This window comes from Hemicordylus capensis, chromosome 4, assembly GCF_027244095.1.
Source record: "Hemicordylus capensis ecotype Gifberg chromosome 4, rHemCap1.1.pri, whole genome shotgun sequence".
Taxonomy (NCBI): Eukaryota; Metazoa; Chordata; class Lepidosauria; order Squamata; family Cordylidae; genus Hemicordylus; species Hemicordylus capensis.
The window spans coordinates 189,731,996-189,752,413 of record NC_069660.1 but is presented as its reverse complement, the minus strand read 5'-3'; the positions used below and the strand labels follow the sequence as shown (position 1 = coordinate 189,752,413).

The following is a 20,418-nucleotide window of genomic DNA, read 5'->3' as shown; positions in this document are numbered from 1 at the left end:
GGCCGGAGCTGGAGGCAAGTGGCTGAGAGGCCCTGGGGCTGGGCAGGTGGGCAATGGGGTGGTGGTGGCAGGAACTGGCATGGCGCCCCCCCCAGTTCCGCCTATGCATTTAATGGAGGGCTTCAAAGGCGGAAATCAGCACCTGGAAGTGAACCTGGAAAGGCAGTGACAACCAGCTCTGATCTTTTACGATCAGAGTTATAGGATCCCCCTTCGGGCAGCGTTAAGATGGACTGTTTGGCTCTCCGTCGCCCCACTCCCTCCACACACACACACACACCCGAGCTCTGGTAGTTTAAAGCCAAGTCTTTTCTCTCCTTGAAGCCTTAACTTCAAATCTCAAAGTGCAGAGACAGGATTAGGCTCTTTTCAAGAGCCGGCAGCCTGCTCAGGCTCAGAGGCACTGCTGCTTTCCTTGTTTCATCTGTTCCCTCTAAAGAGAGAGGGGGTTGGACTTGGACCTGGGAGAGCCAGGTTCAAATTCCGCTTCAGCCATGGAACTCACCAGGAGACTCTGAACCAGTCACCTATCTCTCAGCCTATTCTACCTCACTCACGGACTTGTTGTGGGGCGGAACAGAATCATGGACACTGCTCTGGACTCCTTGGAAGAACAAGCAGGATATCAATGTCAATCAATAAATGAAGGCAATGGGCAAGGTCCAACGGAGAAGGCCAGATCAAGCCCAGCTTACACTCTCTCTGCACAATTCCTGTCCGGAAGTGACAAGCTGACCAGGAATCAGAGCAAAGGAGAAAGGAAGAGGTGCGTCCATGTAGACTGCCAATTCTGAAGCTATTCCTGGAGATTCCCCACCTTGGGATATTCCCGTCCAATATTTCTCACCACATCAAGCCATTAAAACCTCCAGGGTTGCGTTCCACAGTCACCGAATCATTGATGCTGATTCCAGCTCCATCCTGGAGCATTGGCAACCCCAGCACCCAGCAAGAAGCATAAGATTTAGCAGGGGGAGAGTAACTGGGCCTATCCACCTTCAGCACAGTACCTCCAGTGACTCTTGCTGGTGTCTATCTTGTTTTTTTAATTTTTGTTTTTATTGTGAGCCATTTGGGGACAGGGATCCATCCTATTCATTTATTATTTCTCTGTGTAAACCGCTCTGAGCCATTTTTGGAAGGACGGTGTAGAAATCGAATGAATGAATGCATGAATGAACGAATGAATGAATAAGAGAGGGATGGAAGAAAGGATTCCCAAGGATAAAACTAAGCACCTTTTTAAACACTGCGTTCAAACCCACTGCCTAATGCAGGAGCTCTCAACAAGGCATCCCCAGATTTTGTGACACTACAACTCCCTAGCTGCACTGGTTGGCCACAGCACCTGGGGGTGATGGGTGTTGTAGTCCAACAACTTTTGGGGCACCAGGTTGGAAACCCCTGCACAAGTGTCTTTCAGATTGAACAATACACACAGGAATGACTGGATTAATTAATAAAGGAGGATTGCGGGGTAATGGAGAATAGTAATGGAGGGGTGGAATTGGGAAGAGCAGAGGATTAGTTTCTAATTTGCAGGATGGGGCCATAGCTCAGCTTCCTAGGTTCCTATTTCTGGAGAAAGGTCCCAGGTTTCATTCCTGGAAGCATCTCCAGGTAGGGCAGGGAAGGTTTCCTGCCTTGAAACCTTGGAAAGCTGCTGCCATTCAGTCTAGATCAGGGATTCTCAACGTTGGGTCTCCAGATGTTATTGGACTTCAACTCTCATAATCCCCAGTCCCAGTGGCCTTTGGTTGGGGATTATGGGAGTTGAAGTCCAATAACATCTGGGGACCCAACGTTGAGAATCCCTGGTGTAGATGATACTGAGTTAGATGGACCAGTGGTAGCTTCCGATGTTCCTATCAGATCAGGGGTTTCCAACCTTGCATTCCCAGATGTTGTTCGACTACAATACCCATCACCCTCAGCCAAAATAGCTTCAGCCAAGGTTGAGAACCCCCAGATTAGATGAGTAATAGGAACATCTGACTAGGCTGGATGTTTCTTGACTTCACTCACACTAACCCATTAACAGGTGACTGAAAAGTCCTTGCCAGTGAACTGTGCAGGAGCAGGTTTTCACCCCATTTTTTCATCCGCACCCCGCTACCTTTGACTTGCCACCGCCAAGAATATCTGCCGCAAAACAAACTAGACTCTGTCTTAAGGTTTTCATCTTCTATCATAAGCAGAACTGCAGAAACTATCTGTCTTTATACACACATTTTTATTATGAACTAGTCATTTGAAGCCCGTTATAATAACGGGCGCTAGCCCATGTATTTCCCCCCGCGGCCGCCGCCGCCGACCGGCCACGCGCCCTCCCAGCTGCTTTTTCATCCAACCCCCCCCACACACACACACACGTTTAAGGGCCAAATAGGCCCATGCACTTACCCCCGCCCTCCGCAGCGCAGAGAAAAGGGGCCTGACGGAGCAAGAGCGCTGCCGCCTCGCCTGTACTCCCGTGGCGGCCGCCGCCACCATCGGAATCAGCCCATTCACTTACCCCCGCCCGCCGCAGCGCAGAGAAAAGGGGCCTGACGGGGCCAGAGCGCCGCCGCCTCGCCTGTACTTCCGCGGCGGCCACCGCCGCCATCAGGGCCAGTCGGCCCGCCGCGGCTGCCTCACCCGCACTCATAGTCACCGTGGCGGTGGCCGCCACCATCGGGGCCAGTCGCCCCGCTGCAGCCACCGCCGCCTCGCCAGCACTCCGCTCCCGTTGGCGGCAGCCGCTTCTCCTAGGCCGCCACTTCTTGGGCTCCAACATGGCCGCCGGTGTCTGGGCAGCCGTATCTTTTTGGGCCGATCTGGGCATGCACTCCGCACATACCCAGAACGACCCAAAAAGACGCGGGCAGCATGGCCGCACGCTTAAGGCTTTTATGGTATAGGATTAAAATGGATAATGAATGACCACAGGTATGAATTTTTTTGAAATACCAACTGCAGTTGTACAAGGGGGTGCGGGTGGGGAAACCCTATAAATGTGCTGACTCGACACAGGGCGTAGCAAGTTTGGAGTGGACCCCAGGACAAAAGGTAAAGATGGGCCCCCTCCCCATCTTCTTCTTCAGAGAGGGGGGATGGAGGGAGCAGTTGCTCAGCTGCCCGGGGCGGGGGGGCTGGGCGGGGGGAGGGCTCCCTGATGGTACCAGGGACATTTTTCACCTCCTGTTCCCTGTTAGTGATGCCCCTGACTCCACATAAATATCAATCAATCAATCAATCAATCTTTATTATGATCATAGACCAGTACAAAGTATAAGGCGATTTACAAGTATGGTTAGAGGCATGGCACAGCGGGGAAATGCTTGACTAACAAGCAGAAGGTTGCCGGTTCGAATCCCCGCTGGTACTATATCGGACAGCAGCCAACTAGGAAGATGCTGAAAGGCATCTTCTCAGACTGCGTGGGAGGAGGCAATGGTCAACCCCTCCTGTATTCTACCAAAGTGATAGAACTGCAACAGCATATACTAGGTGATGAAGCTATAAAACTGTAGAAGTATAAACATCATAAAAGCTATTATATTAATAAAACAGTAAATGCATAGTCACAAAGCTGTTAGGCTGGTGGAGCACATGTCTTTCATGAGGCTGAATATTACATGGTCACTAAATATTCAACTGTATCCCAAAGAAAGACTTGTGTTCTCTTCACTCTGGTGGGAAATAAGGTGGTGAAGAGCGCTTCATTCTTGTGCTCTACAATTACAATCCATTTAGCCACATGGTTTCCCCTGCCGCATTGAACTTTCATGTGTTTATACACCCTGGAATTTAGGGGAGCCCCCGGATTTTGGTTCCTCCACCTGGCTGCTAAATTCCACCCAGATTTACGTGGATTTCAAATGTGCTGCCCGGATTTTACTCTGGATCCAATCACATGGGAGGGCAGAGAAGGAGGGTATACAAATCTGTCCAATAAATAAATAAATAAATAATGCAAATTAGTTGTCTGTAATCTGCATAATCTGCAAATCAGGCCACCCGGATTTGGGAAGCTTGAATATGGTAACCCTAAGTGGTACAGTCCTTCAGTTCCACACTGCCAAGATCAGAAGGGAATCAACAAAGGAAGCAGCGCAGACAGAAGTGGGGTATTTTCTGACTAAAGTGACTACGGCAGTCAACTACTTCTGTTTGAGAGAGTAAGCTAGGTCACATGATCCCCACCTGTGTAGGTGGAGCACCCAGCCAAGGTAAGAGAGCCAGGTGCACTCCCGAACCAGGGTTGTGTGAACTCCAAAAGCTAGGTAGGAGAAGAGGGGAGTGGTCAGATGGGAAGTGAGAAATGGGTCAGATGGATGCACCTATCCAGATTCTCTTACCAGCATTTGGAACCTTGGAAAGATGCTGCCGGTCAGTGTAGATGATACTGAATGAGATGGATCAGTGGTCTGACTCAGTACAAGACAGCTTCCGATGTCCCTATCAGATTGGGGTCATTTGTGGTGGATGACAACAGTTAGATCTACCTGTAGAATCTCTTGGGCGCAAGTGGCTTCATGAGTGTTTGACCCACCTAACAGCAATCCAGCTGGTGGGGACTAGAGACAGGGTCTTCTCTGTCTTCTCAGTTGTTTTCTCGGTTGTGGCCCCTCAGTTTGGAATGCCCTCCTGGAAGAGCTTTGCCATGCTCACTCCCTCAGTGTTTTTTTTTAAAAAAAAAAAACAACCACAATAACATATCTTTTTAAAGATGCTTTTTAAAATGTCTTATCTGCTGCCTTTAATTTTTTTAGGTAGGTCCTTTAATTTTTTTAGTTCTTAGTTTTTAGCTGTTTATTAATAACTTTTAATGTGAAACTTTTAAAATTTGTCATTTTAAATGTGGTTTTAGCTTGGTCTTTTAACTTCTTCAATTTTATTAATCTTTTACTTTAGATTATATCTATTTTACTAACCTAAGCCACCCCAAGCAGAAGTGTACTGGAGGGGTGGGGCACAAATATAATTGATTGATTGATTGATTGATTGATGCTAAAGAGGAAACCTGAGAGCATGGCTGGACTTCCATTCAACCCCCAAATAGACTTCCAGTGGCCAAATAGACTTGAAATGGACTCTCCGGAACTTGGGTCTGGTCTCCCTTTCTGAACGTCTAAGTGAAGAAGATGGATGGTTTGATCAATGGTTTGATATCGGTAGAGAGCCTTTGTGAAGATGACCATGACATCATCTTGCATCATCACGATCCGACATTCTTCTAGCCCCCACCCCACCAGCTGCAGGTTGCCATAGGGACTGCAATAAACAATAAACACATCATCACGCTTCAGTTGCCCACTCCCTAACCAACTTTCCAGCGGTTAAGGAGTACGGGCAGCAGGCTCCTCTCACTGGAGAGATTGCCTGGTCTGCTCTCACCAGAGAGATCTTCTTGTTGTTGTTGTTGTTTTTGTTGTCCAGTGGACTTCTTTAGACGTTGACAGTCATCATGGCAGGTAGGAAATGGTGCCATCCAGGAAGAAAAAGAAAGGGAAGGTTGTGAGTTGGTGTCAATTCCTGGAGACCACAAAGCCATGTAGTTTTCTTGGTAGAATAAAGGAGGGACCCGGTGGCAATTCATTTTGATGGATTGTGCCCTGTGTCTGTTCTTGGGTCACATTTCCCTTGCTTTCCTTTATCTGACTTTATACCACACCTTCCCTTTCCAGTTTGTTCTACCTTCTGTCCAAAGAGGTTATCCCCTTTCCCCAGCCTTCTTATATAGTTCATTCTTATCTGGAATCACCAATGGCCCCTTCCAAAGTCTTACAGGCACGAGACAAGGAAGTCAACAATCTAAATTTTGCCGGTAGGGGTGACCATGCATAACAGAGGATGTAGGGGGCAGTGTTTCCTCTCACAGGGATTCCCAGATGTTGTTCACTGCAACTCCCAGCATCCCCAGCTGCAATGGCTTTCAGCTAGAGATTCTGGGAGTTGTGGTCAACAACATCTGGGAATCCCTGTTCGAGAGAGGCAATGGTCATTGAGAGGGAGGCTACAGCAAGGCCTGTTTGAAGTACTCCATTTCCATTCAGAAAGAGGAGTGGAGTGCCCTCTAACAGGGAGGGGGCTCTTTCTGCTGAAAAGACCCACACAATCAGTCCCTGCTTGAGTGACTGCAGGCTTTTAAAAGAGCTTTTTGCAATGGCCCCACAGGAAAACATCTGCAATGGTGCTTATGTGACATATGAAGGGCACAGAAGGGGTGAATCTCAAAGGCTTAATGGAGAAAATGGATCTAGAATTAGAATCAGAAAAGTGGGGTGGGGGAGAAACTGGGGTAAGGCAATAATTCATGCAGGACAGAAAGGACATCAGTGTTGAAAAAGGAAAATGAAAATTATTCAGAGTCATTTGTGAATGAATTACGTTTCTTGTTCAGTCCTAATCAGAATCCTAATGAAGGGGAATGTAATAGGGGTGTGTTTGAACTAGTGTCCAGGACTGTGCTGAGTATCCAAAAGAATCGACTCCTGCTTGGGAGAGGCTTTCCATAGGCAGAATGGGTGCAAAGCGTTTCTTTCACTGGTTCTGGTTAATTTCCTCCCCGGTTCCCCTGGGAGGGTCTCTTTCCTCCCAGGGCTGCCCTTTCAGCTCAGGCTAACTGCCTCTCACTCTGGAATCCGATTTGAACCACAACATTCTCTGGCCTCCTGGAACCAAGAGTGCTCAGAGGGGAGCAGATTTCTCCGTGCTCTGCATCCCCCAGGTCCCAGGCAAAGTTCTTAGCATCTTCGGTTAAAGCAGGCCTGCTCAGCTTTGGCTCCCCAGCTGTTTTTGGACTACAACTCCCATAATCCCCAGCCAGCCACAGTGGCCAACAGCCAGGGATGATGGGAGCTGTAGGCCTACATCTACAGGAGGGCCAATGTTGAGCAGTTGGGGGTACCCCAGACCTTGGAGAGCGACTCTTTGCTCTTGCAGACCATAGCAGGAGAGAGACAAGTGCCCTGACTGTGGCAGCTGCATGCACATCATCCATCTTATCTGGCCTGTTCAAACTCAATGAGATGCAGGAGCCCCTCTGGAAGTCCTCCAGGACTAAGAGCCGGAGGGGGGCATGAGTGCTGCTAGTTCTCCACATCAGGGTTGTTGGGCTTCCTCACCTGAACAGTGGTACAATACTCAGAGCATCCCAGCAGTGAGGTGGGTGCCCCCTTCCAAGTGACTGAAGCCATGGGTTTAGAGGGAGGCCTCGGGGCAATTGGGTAGTTGCCTCTTCCCTTCCCATCAGAAAGGTGTAAGTTGGGCCTCCTTTGCAGGGCTGTTGTAGGAATTACAGAAATCAAGGTGCCCCCTTCCTTTTTCTTACAGATGAGTCGACTGAAAAGAGGCCGTCTGCTGGCTCCGCCTTTACGAGCGCGAGCTCAGCCAGGGAAGGAGGAGGTTCGCCCAGCAGCTTCCTCGAGACACCGATGGCGACCATTGGCTCCACCTCCATGTGGTCCTCTGTCTCTGACCTCTCCCTTCAGTCCATCGAAGGGAGGGACAACAGGGACCACAGCAACCCAGCAGAGGGAGATCTGCGGAAGCCACAGCCGGAGCACCAGTGGCCTGGCTCGCTGGCGGCATCCCCCTACCATCTCCCCGAACCCTTCTTTGGGCCGCTGGCCCCCAGCCGTACCACTGCAGGACCCATGGCCCAATTGTTTGGCCATCAATATTTGTATGACATGCCAAGCCCGCAGCTGCTACAGCTGCCACCTCCAGGGCCGGCAGAGCTCCCACCACTCTTGCATAGGGTGAGGGAGGCTCCTGGCTACAGACATGCCATGCTTGCCCCCATCCCTCCTGCTGAAACAACATCTCTGGCCCAGCTTGCCCCCATCCCTCCTGCTGCAAGAACATCTCTGGCCCAGCCGGCCAGGGTGGACCCGGCACGCAAGAGGAATCTGGTTCTGCTGGCCCACCGGCTCCAATCAGAAGGCAGCAGCACCACCGCTGCTGCTGGGGGGTTCCGCCCAGCCCCACCGGATCAGCCCAGGAGCGGCAAGCCAACTGACATTCGATGTGCGTCCAGAGGTTTGTGCTGATGTTGGGAAAGGGGCGTCCTTCCGCCTAGGGCTCCCTGTGTCCTTCCCATGTGTCTGGCACAATCCTTCTCCTGAGGCTGTGGTCTTCAAAATATATTCTTCGGAGCCCTGATCTTCTCCAGGGAGGAAGAAGATCAAGAAGCATTCCTCGGCTCTTTGCCAAGAGGGCCAACAATTCTCCCCATAGACAGCTCTCCCACCACTGCCCCTCATCCCTTTAGCCATGGGGCTGCATTTCTAGAGTATGCCATCTGCTCCCACTCCACACAGGGGGGACACCTTTCCAGGCCTGGCCATAGGAATAGAGCATGCATTCTGAAACATAGCCCAGAGTTTTGAGAAATGTGCAAGAGCTGATCACTGGATGACTCAATGTCTGCCCTGATGTGCAATGTTTGAAAGCTGTCTTTGGATGAGAATTCCTGCTGCCCTCACCCCTTTCCCCACCCATCCGTGACTGCTTGAGCCCCCTAAGGAGTCAGCCCTGCCACCTTCCCTCACCCTCCCTCAGGGGAAATCCACCACCTCCCCTTACCACATGGCAGGGCTGGCTCTGGATCTGATCCTGACCCATCCCCTGTTCATCCTCCGTCCTTCTCTTTCAGTCTTGATTCCTGCCACTGAACAGCCACTGGCCATCCAAATCAAGGAGCCTGCAACTAAGAAAGCAGGAGGCTTCAGCACCAGTGCTGCCCCAAGAATGAAGATCCCAGAGTTGGGACCATACAGAGGTGGGTGTGCACCATTTGGGGGGAAGGACAGTCCCGTGACTGGCCCCACCAGCCCTTCGAGAACCTTGTGCTAAGAGAGTTGAACAGTGGAGGTCTGATGTGGGTTGGGGGGAATGCCACTTCCTCAGCATCTGTGCCTTGGGATGGGGAAAAGCTGCCCACAAAGAATGAGCCCAGATCCGGCCTTTGGGACCCTATTCCTTTGCAACTCTTGTCCATTGAAATGTTTTCATTCTTAAAACTTGCCTGGAAGTTACAGACTTGCTCCGTCTTGTCCCAAACAACTGACTTCTCTTCTTCCTTTCTGGCAGGGACCCAGGAGTGCCACCCACCATCTCCTCCCCAGCGGCAGGGTCGAGGAATGGCCAAGGGAGGAACAGCCCCGCCCACTGGGGAGATTCAGCTGCGCCCTAAGGGCCCTCCAATTCAGAAGAAGCTCCTTGTTCCAAATCAGCAGTTGCTTCCGGAATTCCTCTTCCCGCCGCCTCCACCAGAGCAAACCAAAGTGCTCTCCAAGGGAACGGCTTCCCACGGGGTAGTCCCACGAGAGAAAGACACCCAATGTGCCAAGCCAAGGATGCAGCTCTTTGACTTTTTGCCCCCCATCACCTCGGCTCCCAAAAAGGCAAAGGCCCGCTCATATGGGGAGGAGGTGGGCAGGAAACTCCCTGCAGAGAACAATGGAAAGAGGGCAAGGGCAGCAGCGGCAGAGAGCATGCCAGCACCCAAGGTGCCACGGGGAAGCCCAAAGGCTGAGGGGGAGGAGAGATCAGGAGAGACGGCCAAAGCACCCCTGGACCACAAGGAAGGGAGAACAGCGCAGAAGATCCCCACTTGCCATCTGGAGCTGGCTGTCCAACCCCATCTGCCAAGGAAACCAGCAGGAATCATGCCAGGCCAGAAGCTGCTGAAAATGCCTCAGGTCCTGCCAAGAAGGGGGAAAGCACGGCTGCTACCACCTGAAGCCGAAGCTGGGGACACAAAGAGGAAGAAAGTGGGGGCAGAGTCCAGTGGATCCGCCCAGGCGGAAGGGCCGGCTGTGCCCCCGATTCCGAGAAGCAGCCTGGCCAGAATGATGCAGGACTCCGTGCAGGTGTTCCATGCCCTGGCCGCCCCGGCAAAATCTAAGAGTGCAGAGGGACATCCTGGGCATAGCATGCCCAAAAAACCACCATCGATGTCCATGGGAAGGCCACCATCAGGAAGCATAGCCGAGCCTCCACCAAGGCCTTTGGGAGCCCTACCAAGCAGACCAGCGGGGAAGGCACCGCCCAGCTCCATGGCCAGGCCAGCAGCCATGCCGATGGCCAACCTTCCCCCTAGCTCCCTGGCCCACCTACAATCAATGCCAGTGTGGAGGCCGCCGGGATCCCGTCCCTTCATGCTCCAGCTCCTCCTCCCTTGCGCAGGCAAATACCTTGCGAATGCACAGTCTTGCTGGGAGGACCTTTGGCTAGCCCCAGCCAGCCCCTCAACCACAGCCACAGCCTAGGGGTCCCACACCAACCCACTGACCCTTCCTCCCTGCCCACCAAGCCTCCACAGAGCATCCGGTTCTTCCACCTGGTCCCCAGAGCATGACAGCAGAGCAGGAGTTTAATGGGGCCACGTTCATCCCTTGGAAGATGCCCCCGGCCCACCTGGAAGTCTCCCGGCCCATTACGGAGGAGCAACGGCCCGTCCGGGAGCTGATGCGGCGGCGGGCTCAAAAAGCGAGGGAGGAGGCGGCTCAGTGGACATCAGCTGGCCGGAAGCAATATTTCGTGGAGCGGGAGGAGGAAATGAACATCTCCCTTCAGTATGGCTACCCCTGGTGCCACTGAGAGGCAAGTCTCGTCTCTCGCTGGGTGTCCTACTAAGCAGCAGGACTCCCCTGTCACTGGAGATGGCCTGGTGGGGAGAACTCTGACGGGCCCTGCTTTACCGTTCCTCCTGCCGCCCTGAGAGGGAAAGCTGGTCTTCTCCTTCACGGGAAATGATCGGTGCTCTTCTTTCCCTGATTGCTGCCAGCAGGGGGCAGGAAGTGACTCCTGGGCTTTTGGTGGCTGGAGGGATGGTAGATTTGGGCCAGGGATGCAGTTGCAGCAGAATATTTCTACATGTGGGCTTTGGATGCCTGCTGTAGGTTGACAAGCTGCCTGACAAATCATAGCTCTGTCAGAAGCAGCCTTTGAAAAGGGGGTGGGGCAATTAAACCCCTTCCTAAAAGGGGCCGTCCTTTCACTTCCTTCTTCGGCCAACCCTTGAAGGGTCCAAAGAAGGCTCCAACATTCCTGGATTCCATTCTTGATCGCAGCACATTTAAACAGTGGGGAGAAAAGCCGTGGCTGTACTTCTCTCTATTATAAGCTCTTTTCATGATCTCAGGGCTTCCCAATTCACTTTCTTCAACCTCTCATGTTTCTTGAGTCTATTTTATGTTTGCAACGAATGAAAAGAATTCAGCTTACTCACAGTATATTACAACTTTCCCCCTCCCATATGATCGCAAGCTTATATAACTTCATTTTTAAAATCGGTAAATCTTAACATTTTACGTGTTATCTTCTGGTGTTGATAATTTTTAAATGATGTTGTTTTAACATTAGTACAGATTGGGTTGAGGTATAGAGGTTAAGGCTAGAGTCCTCCATCTTCATTGATCAGAATATTTCTTTCTTTTGTATTTTGCTTAGGTCCTTTTGCGAAGAGCCAGACAAGCTGCCCCCAAGAAAGAGAAGCAAGCCACACAGAATGCCCCTCCCCTTTGCCTGCTGCGGAGGGGAGGGAGTTTGTCCCAGCCAAGCTCCGCAGGAGGCCCCAAAGGCACCTGATTGGCCCATCCAGTTTTGGGGGCGGGGCTTTGGCCCTTTCTGGGTTTTCCCCGCCCCCGCTCTTCAGTTCGGGCCGAGCATCCCTGGAGGAAGGAGCTCTTTCATAGAGCTCCTTCTAGGCCTGAACCAGAGCGGGCGGGGGGCGGGTAGTGCCCGAGGATCGGACGAGTGGCGTATTTTGGCGGGTAGCATCGAACTGCCGAGCGACGGCTTCCCTAGACACCAGCGGCCTGCGGGGGCATCGGACTGCGGCTGGAGTGCGTATTGGGTGGCCTACCTGGGTGGGACTGGTGGCTGCTCCGAATGGTGGCACTTATTTGGGGCCCTGCTGCTCCCTGCCGTTGGGTGGGGGTGTTGGTTGGCCTTGGGGTTACTGGCATTTTTCGTGGCCCTCTTCGCTTCAGTTGGATTCTTTAGGGGGTTGGAGTGGGGGTCTCTCAGGAGGGCAGTGAGTGGCTCTCTGGGCGCTCTTCTCTCCACGCGTATTGTGTTCTTTTGCCCATGGGGTTTTTTGGGTTGTTTTTGGTTGCATTGGGGGGTTGGTTATTCTGGGCCCCTGCAATTAACCCACATGCCTAGGAAAGCCAAGGAGAAAACTGTTGGTCGGCCTATCAAGCAGCCCAAGCGGCCTGCACCTCCACCTTCTTCCTCTGATGAGGATGATGAGGAGATGGTTCTAATTAGAGGCCTGATCAACAGAATGGAAGCTCTGGAGAAGGCCAAAGCTTCCATTCTGTTGGAAGCAAGGGGGCTGGCCCATCTGGAGCGCCGAAGAAAGTTCCTCGACGCACACGTGGTGCTGCTAGAACACAGTTACGAAAATCTCTCTCTGACAGGTTTGGAGCTCTTGAAAAGGGCGAGGGCCCACCCAGCCCAGTGCTGCCTGCAGAGCCAGCTGATCCTGTATTGCCAGTGCCTGGCGTTCCCGTTCCTGCAATGCCTTCTCCTGCGTTTCCAGAATCCCCGCTGCCATCGGATCCCCCCCTGTGGATCCATCTTTGTCTCCGCCCCCGGGTGAGCCTATTGCACCAACACCGCCCAGCGGCACCGGCCAATGGCCCTCTGGACCCTGGCCGATGCCTGCCATGGGTGGGTGGGGACCTGCCCCATTTGGGGCACCTTACACACAGCCTTGGGGCGTGGGTCCTCCGTTGGGTTTTCCGGTGATCACTGCAGGGCTCCAAAGGGCAACAGAGCAGGTGTGGCTGGGTAACAGGCCGGCTTTGGCCCCTGTAGGGGGTGGCTCTGTAACTTTGCCGACAGCAATCTCAGGTTCAGGGGGGACCTCTGGGTTATACCCCATGGGAATTTTGCCTTTCCCCCAGCACGCCCCTTATGGTGCTATGGGGCTGCCCTTGGGTGACCATCTGCTCCCAGCTACCCGGGAGAAGATCCTCAAGGGCGAATATGTGGCTATATTTAGCCTTTTCTTCCGGGAACCGGCAGTCAAGCATAAGGAGGGAGAGTCGTGTAAGGAGCATGAAGCCACGAAACGCAAGCCTTGTGGCGTTACCTGGATCTTGGGCCCTTTCCGGAGGGCTGCCTTTTTGTGCACGAGGAGAAGGCACCCCTCACCCTGTATCAGTTCCTGGCAGTTATACAAAGGGCCTTGACCTTGGCCGGGGTTCCCTTGGAGGGACTTACACTGCACTCCTTTCGGATTGGGGCTGCCACCACAGTTGCTTGCATGTCATTCAAAGGATAGGGCGATGGAAGTCCTCAGTGGTGCGGCACTACGTGCGCTGCATGAAATTTGGTGGTGCCCGCTCTGACCTTTTGTTTTCTTGGCAGGTGCTGGCGGAGCGGCGGCTCCTGTTCGGGTCCTGGTTTGCGGCCATTCGTCGGTCTTTGGAGCCTTCAAGAGGGCCAGCTCCTCCCATTGGGGCACCCAGTTGGGTTTTGGAAAGCGTGCTTCAGTTTCTTGGTTGGGTAGGAGGGGCATGTTATGGAGCCAGTTGCTCCCTGCCATTTGGGATGATTGAGCTAGGTTCCCTGGGCCTGATGTCATTGTGATTCACTTGGGGGGAAACGATTTGGGCAGGCGGACTGGTCTCTCTCTTATTATTATTATTTCCCCGCCCCAGCTCTTCCGTTTGGGCCGAACATCCCCCTCCCTCCCTTCCCTGGAGCAGAGCGGGTCTAGTGACTGGTCGCCCTTCTGGGGCCGAGTAGGAATTTTTGGCTCTCAACGCATTGGCCACTGTTGGGTTTTTTTCCGCCTACTCCGTTCTGCGTTTGGGGTTTGAGTTAGAATTAGGCTGGTCACACTGGCAGGAACAGTGCGGGCTGGGTGGTAGTTTGAGGGATAGAACATGGGTGATACCCTTGGATATTTAAGAGGTGGATTGGCAATCGCTCCCTTGCGGTTTGTGTGGCCCAGGGGGGAAGAGTTGGCCATGAAACCAGCTTCAGGGCTTCACCAACCCTTGGGCTGAGCGGTTCGGGGTAGGTGAAGGTCTAGAAGTATCCAGACCCTCTTTCTTAAAGGGTTGGCCTTGAAGGAGTTGGGCAGCTTTTACCTGCCTGTTTCCTGAGCCAGGGTGTGTCGCCCTCGAAGGTGCAGGGAAGGGCAAGGAGCCCTAACCCGGCCTTCTTAGGCCCGCACTGTTGTTTTGGGGTGATTGATCTCCTTGGATCCAGTCCGCCATGCTTGGTTGTTATTGGTTAATAAAGTTGTGGCTCTTTTCACCCAAACTATGTCTCTGTGTCTTTTGGGGGCTGGGGACAAGCCACGTTGCTCTGCAGCTGCCAGGGTCCTGGCCTCTGGATGGAGCTCACCTTTTCAGTCCACACTAGGTTTCATTGGTTAGCACCAGTTAGCACTCGTCCCTAAGGATAAGGCCATCAGTGATTAACTAGCCAACTAATTGGATTGGCTTCTAAACAAAGTTCTTAATACATTTTTGGTAGTCTTTTTCTTATTCTTAAATTAAATTGACCAGAGAAAAACTCTATTTAATTACAGATTACTTTACTCCACTGCTTTCCTTTATCTCCCCCCACCCCATCAGTTTTCCTTGAAGCAATCATTCAATACATTTTGGTAGATAATATGCTGGACACCCACACGATATAGAAGCCAGAGAGATTCAGGTTAAATTTGATGCTCAGAATTGACAGGGTTGCCACTTTTCCGTTATCATACCTTTTCCTTTGGACTTTACTTAGAAAGGACGTTTGGTCAGATCAGATAACTATGATGATAAGATGGTATTTTATTCATGGATAATAAGTGCAAAATAAGTTTGTAAAATTGTTCTTATTAGTGGATATAGTAAGTTTGGAGATGCAGCCTATTCTTTTGATTTTATACTGTTCTTATTTTCTTTTTCCTTACTTTTTACTCTTTGCATTCTGAAAACCAATCAAATCTATTTTACAAAAAAGAGAGAGAAAGAAATTGTCATGACCTGGATGGGGGGTTCTCCCCCATTGGGGGAAGAGGTGGAGAGTTCAGGGGATGATGAGCCAGGGTGGGAGGTCCCTACAACCCAGACCTCCGGTGACCAGGCTCTGCCAGGACTCCCACAGCAGGACAACCAGAGCCATAAGCCCCAACCAAGACCCAAGGATACAGCCCTTCCTTCACTCTCTGACTCGGGCGATTCCCCAGAGGATTAGTCAGCCCTATTCAAGGTCCCCAGCCCCACCAGAACTAGCACTGAGAAAACTTGGCAAGGTCCCTTCAAGCAACCGAGCTATCCCCAGGGGAGGGGAGGGGCCAACCCACTCTATCTGGGCAGCACTCAGAAGCGCTGCCCTTATGTTGCTATAACCAGCTCTTCTAGGACCATGTTTGGGGCTAGCCAAGGTCCTGAAGCTTTTGCCCTCGGAGCTGTCCAATGGATGTGTCCTTCCGGAATCCCTGCCATGCCAGAGACCCCGGCTCAGGAGAGAAATTCTGAGGGGACATTTGTACCAATAAGCCAGGAGAGGGTTTGGGCCAGTGGGGTAAAAAGGGGGGCCAGGGAGATAGCGGAGGTTGCTGCGGTGAGAGCGCAGAAGGGAGAAGATCAAACCCACCCAGTGGAGAAGCCAGGAGAGCTTCAGCAGAAGCGGAGAAGAGGCTGATATCACTTGAAGAGGGTCAAGCAGCCAAGAGAGGAGCTGGGGAAGAGATTCTCCTAGGCTGGGTCCCAGGAGGGGCTACCAGATGCACATTGTCTGTATCTGCTCATGCAACCATCAATAGCAAATTAAATACATCTACATCTCCCATTTATTCTACTTATTGGATGTCAATCAAGTGCTTTCTTTTTGGTCCCACTCATTTTTGTCTCCGTCTGCTTGTTCCATCCTCACACTGACTTCGCCAAGCTACTGGGTTTTCTCAAATGATTTTGAGCTTCTGTCCCTGAGTGGATAGATGGTGGCAGTAGCAGGTTACGTTGAGAAAGATTGGTGCGGAGGTGGGGTGTGTGGAGAGGAAGATTGGGAAAGGGAGAGGTTTGGATCCTGGTGGAAGGAGCCCACACTTCTCATTACCCCCAGCAACAGCTGTGGAAACAGACACCATTCCCCAAACCTAATGCTCAGAGTGAACTAAGCTTGCATCCTGTGGCAGGGAGTTCCATATGGTGGGTGCTGTCGCAGAAAAAGTGGTGCTGTCTCACGTGGCCCTCTCAAGCGAATCTCAGAAAGCAAAGGAGCATGTCAAAGGGTCTCCTCTGAGGATCGTAATGGGCAAGGCGCCTCTTATTGGGTGGGGTGGGCAGCATTCCTTAAAGTGCCTTGTCACCAAACTGGTTTATTTTATTTTATTTTATTTTATTTTATTGCATTGCATTGCATTGCATTGCATTGCATTGCATTGCATTTATACACTGGTTCCAGGCGAACCTCCCAAAGCAGTTTACAAAAATCTTAGCTATAGAACAATATATCAAGCCACAGGTTTACATCTTTAAGGTTGGTATTCCCTGCCCCACTGCCTCCTTAGGGAACACTGAAAACCCTGATATCCGGAGCTAATTGGCACATTGCACGGTCAGCAGTTCATCTCTCCTTGTTCTCCACAGTGCTGAAGGGAGAATGAGGATGTGAGACTTCCCTGGGGGAAAAGGATGGGTTAGACAGGGATCAGGGAACCTGGGTCCCCAGATGTTACATAGGAACATAGGAAGCTGCCACAGATTGAGTCAGAATCTTGGTCCATCTAGTTCAGTATGGTCTACCCAGATTGGCAACGGCTTCCCTAAGCTTGCAGGCAGGAATCTCTCTCAGCCCTATCTTGGAGATGCTGCCAGGGAGAGAACCTTTTTTGGGACTACAACTCCCATCACCCCTAGCCACAATGGCCAAAGTTCCCAAGTTTAGGAAGCCCTGAGTTAAAGCATGAAGAGCTGGCCCACTTTGAAAGAATCATTGTTCAAAGGCACTTCCAGGACTACGAAACACACAACAAACATTAAACATGCAAGCATTTAAAACAGAGCCTAACTGACAAACCTCTCCTTGCAGCTCTCATGTGTCCTAACCAGTGGATTTGCTAAGAGATCCGTGAAATTCTCTCCTGATTTCAAGGTCCCAAGGAAGGAGACAATAGGGAGAATTCCTTAGCATTTCTCTGCAGAGTGGTTTGTCTGCATCTCTACCTGGAGCGTGCATCCCCCCCTAAAGGTGTTGCAGTGTTGAATACATGCACACTCCACCCCTTGGGACGCCTAAAAGAGAAGGAACCCTGCAACGAGGGGCTGCTATTTATTTATTATTTATATTTTTATTCCACTTGTTTGCATTTCTAGCCCGCCCTATACCCAAAGGTCTCAGAGTGGGTTACAATAAAACCAGTATAAAACATCATTAAAATTCACATCATTAACTTAAAAATACAGTAAAAAAAATACAGTGCCTGGGAGGGGAAGAACCACCACATCTCTAGTCAAGGTAAAGGCCAGGCTAAAGAGGTGCGTCTTCACCATGACAATTCAAAACAGCAGCCATCACATGATAGACAATTACAGAACTTTAAAAGCCGCTGTGAACCAGTTGATTAAAAAAACTAGCCTTCTTCTAAGAAAAATGGATGACGCCCTCGCTTATTGGGGAACCATATTTCCTATACCATTGAGAAGACTTCTCCCCGGTCACCACCCTCCTGATTTCACCTGGAGAGGCACCTGGAGACTTAAACTTTGGTTCATACAGGAGCCATTTAATCAGAGGCGTAACTAGGGAAAATAGCATAAAATGGATGTAGCACAGGCAGCAAGAGCCAATGGGGCAGCCAGGATGTATGGGGAAGTGCAGAGGAGCAGGCAAGATGCCAAGGGAGCCAGCACAGCATAGTGGTTAGAGTGTTGGACTAGGACCAGGAAGACCCAAGTTCGAATCCCCATTCAACCGTGAAACTCACTGGGTGACTTTGGGCCAGTCATGTAGCTCTCAGCCTAACCAACCTCTCAGGGCTGTTATGAGGATAAAAAAAACATGTACCGCTCTGAGCTCCTTGGAGGAAGAGCAGGATATACATGTAAAAATAAAATATAATAAAATAATTTATTATTATTATTATTATTATTATTATTATTAATAATAATAAAGGCAGATTCATAGGCGGAACTGGGAGGCAGGCAGGGCACGTGCCGTAGGCGCCACTGAGATGGGGGCGCCACGCCAGTTCCTGCCACCCCCACCCCATTGCCCACCTGCCCAGCCCCAGGGCCCCTCAGCCACTTTAGAGGCAAGTGGCTGAGGGGCCCTGGGGCTGGGCAGGTGGGCAATGGGGCCTAGGATCAGCAACGAGGCCTAGGATTGGGGCAGCCTGCAAATTGCAGAGCTCCTCTCTCCCCGCCTCTCAACTGATCTGCGGGTGGGCGGGGCTTCCAGAGAGGCCTCCAAGTAGGCCTCCCTGAAGCCTGAACTCAGCAGGCCCCAGCAAGCCAGGAAGGAGGCTGGCAGAGCTCCCTGCAGCAGACCAGACCATCCAGCACAGCTTTTTCAGGTAGGCTGTGAATTCCTTTTTGTGGTTACCCCCATATATAGGGATCTGCTTGCCATAGATAGGGCTTTGATATGGGTGGTGGGGCAAGACTGAGAAGTCTCTGAATATTTAATTTAAAACAGACTGAAAAATGTGCTGGCTTTCAAAACAAAAACTGTCTAAAAAGGCCTATAAGTGGCTTGTTTCATGTCAGAAAATGACAAAAACTTCTGGAACAAATATTTATTCTTTCTTTCTTTCATTCATTCATTTATATATGCACTTATGTTCAAGTTGTTTTGCAACCCAGAAGGTCTGAGTGAGAACTGTGAAGCATGTGTGGTGCTTTTATTGTATTTTTCTTGTGGGTGAACTGCTCTCCAATAACTCGCAGGGACTTCAGGGTAAATCTGGCCAACATGTGAATGCAGCACCTCCATTCCAGAGGAGATGTGTGTTAAAGGGCTTTAAAAGCCTCCTGTGAAAAACCTCCTGGAATCAAACTTGACTGAATTTGTTCAGAATTCTGAGAAAACAAACATAGGCTCACCCTGCATGGTTGAAAGTCTCCTTTGCTAATCTGCAGCGAGGGGGCCATTTTAATAATTAGCGTTGCTAGTGTCTTCTAGGCATTAAAAGTAGCACAATTATATAGTACTCAATGTATATCACTATATACTGTGAAGTGTGCATGTGTGTATTCAGTGAAATGTATTTCTAGGCAGCATACTTATTTTGAAATATCAGACTTAAATCCTTGGGGGCCTGGGGTGTGTGGAGGCCCTGGACTTTGAGGGGCTGGGAGCCCATTTTAAAATCTCATCTTGGCCCATTCCAACCTTGCTGTGCCCCTGGCGGTCACTACACATGGGTTTCTGCACAACACCTGCACAGAAGAAACTTCCATATAGAAAATGTGTCTTTTGTAAAGTGACCCTGAATTTTCCATCCATGACTGGGATATTTGAGAGTTAGAGTCAATAATAAAAGAACAGCACACTGCTTGTGACAGGAAGGGGCAAATTACAATGATTTCTTAGTCTGGCAGGGGCTGGTTTTTCCCCCTGGCAGAACTTGGCTGTCTGCTCCTGTTGCAAATGCCTCTGTCTAGTGTGGCAAACTAATGTATCCTCCTCCCTCTTGGTGTCAAAGTAAGCACTGGTGTGGTGAATGCACATATACCCCATCTTGAGCCAACAGGCATCATAAGACAAAGGCTGGCAGGGAATCATTCACTGGTTTATAGACACCTCCCTCCACCACCACAACCTTCTTCTTCCCTTATTTTGCTAGTGGCTATTTGGGCAGGTGATCTTCTAGGACAAAGTCATGTTTTTTTAAAAAAGAATGAGATGAGACAGAGAAAATGACACTTGGAATCCTCGCATAACTCCTGACTGTTGATCGAAGTCTTTTACAGAGATGGCTCATGTTTTCAGGTTTTGATCAACAACCATGTCTAGATGGTACAGTGTTCCTTTTAACAGGGATTTCCAGATATTGTTGACTACAAGTCCCATCATTCCTGTTTGGACAGGAATGCAATTTCCGTGCTTGCCCTAGGCGCTATTTTCCCTAGTTACGCCTCTGGGCAGATTGCAAGTTTATTTGAAGGTGAGCACATATAGCCTAAATGTTTCTGTGACCTCTTTGTTCTTCTGAGAGAATATATTAAGAAAGGCACACCTCCAACTTGCAATGGTGTTTCTTTCAAAGAGCAAATTAAGCACAGAGCAGGGACAGAGCTATTCAGAGTTAGCCGTGCTTCCTTCCAAACCTTGAATAAAGGTTTTTCTATCATCACTAACTGAGCTCCTGGACCTCTGTGAATTTACACTCTAGGCAGATGGCACAGAGAAAGCTATCTGCACATATCCTTTTATACAACCTAGCCATGTAACACTGGTTCAGCCGAC

General features: G+C 50.7%; 2 protein-coding genes and 1 long non-coding RNA gene across 7 annotated transcripts in view; all 3 read left to right on the top strand.

Annotated features, from left to right (window-relative positions):
• The first annotated feature begins 2 nt into the window (after positions 1-2).
• Positions 3-10,281, top strand: LOC128323980 (uncharacterized protein C6orf132-like). Of its 3 annotated transcripts, none has more exons than XM_053248011.1 (4): positions 3-766; positions 7,318-8,025; positions 8,642-8,767; positions 9,079-10,281. In XM_053248011.1, the coding sequence occupies exons 2-4, from the start codon at positions 7,419-7,421 to the stop codon at positions 10,257-10,259; spliced, it is 1,914 nt and encodes a 637-aa protein (XP_053103986.1). In that variant the 5' UTR covers positions 3-766; positions 7,318-7,418; the 3' UTR covers positions 10,260-10,281. The 3 variants fall into 3 exon arrangements, with proteins under 3 accessions (XP_053103986.1, XP_053103984.1, XP_053103987.1); XM_053248009.1 differs by lacking the exon at positions 3-766 and adding an exon at positions 5,318-5,456 and having other exon boundaries at positions 7,318-8,013; XM_053248012.1 differs by lacking the exon at positions 3-766 and adding an exon at positions 5,318-5,456.
• Positions 10,282-10,460: 179 nt separating this feature from the next.
• Positions 10,461-14,260, top strand: LOC128322256 (uncharacterized). Of its 2 annotated transcripts, XM_053243182.1 has the most exons (4): positions 10,461-10,593; positions 11,443-11,837; positions 12,417-12,594; positions 13,372-14,260. In XM_053243182.1, exons 1-4 carry the CDS (start codon positions 10,568-10,570, stop codon positions 13,511-13,513), a joined length of 741 nt encoding a protein of 246 aa, XP_053099157.1. In that variant the 5' UTR covers positions 10,461-10,567; the 3' UTR covers positions 13,514-14,260. The 2 variants fall into 2 exon arrangements, with proteins under 2 accessions (XP_053099157.1, XP_053099156.1); XM_053243181.1 differs by having other exon boundaries at positions 11,443-12,594.
• A 4,194-nt stretch (positions 14,261-18,454) lies between these two features.
• The window catches only part of LOC128324037 (uncharacterized), a 135,023-nt gene continuing 133,059 nt past the window's right edge, over positions 18,455-20,418 (top strand). For both annotated transcript variants that reach the window (XR_008306584.1, XR_008306582.1), the window contains exon 1: positions 18,455-18,523. This is a non-coding gene — a long non-coding RNA (uncharacterized LOC128324037). The remainder of the gene's footprint in view (positions 18,524-20,418) is intronic.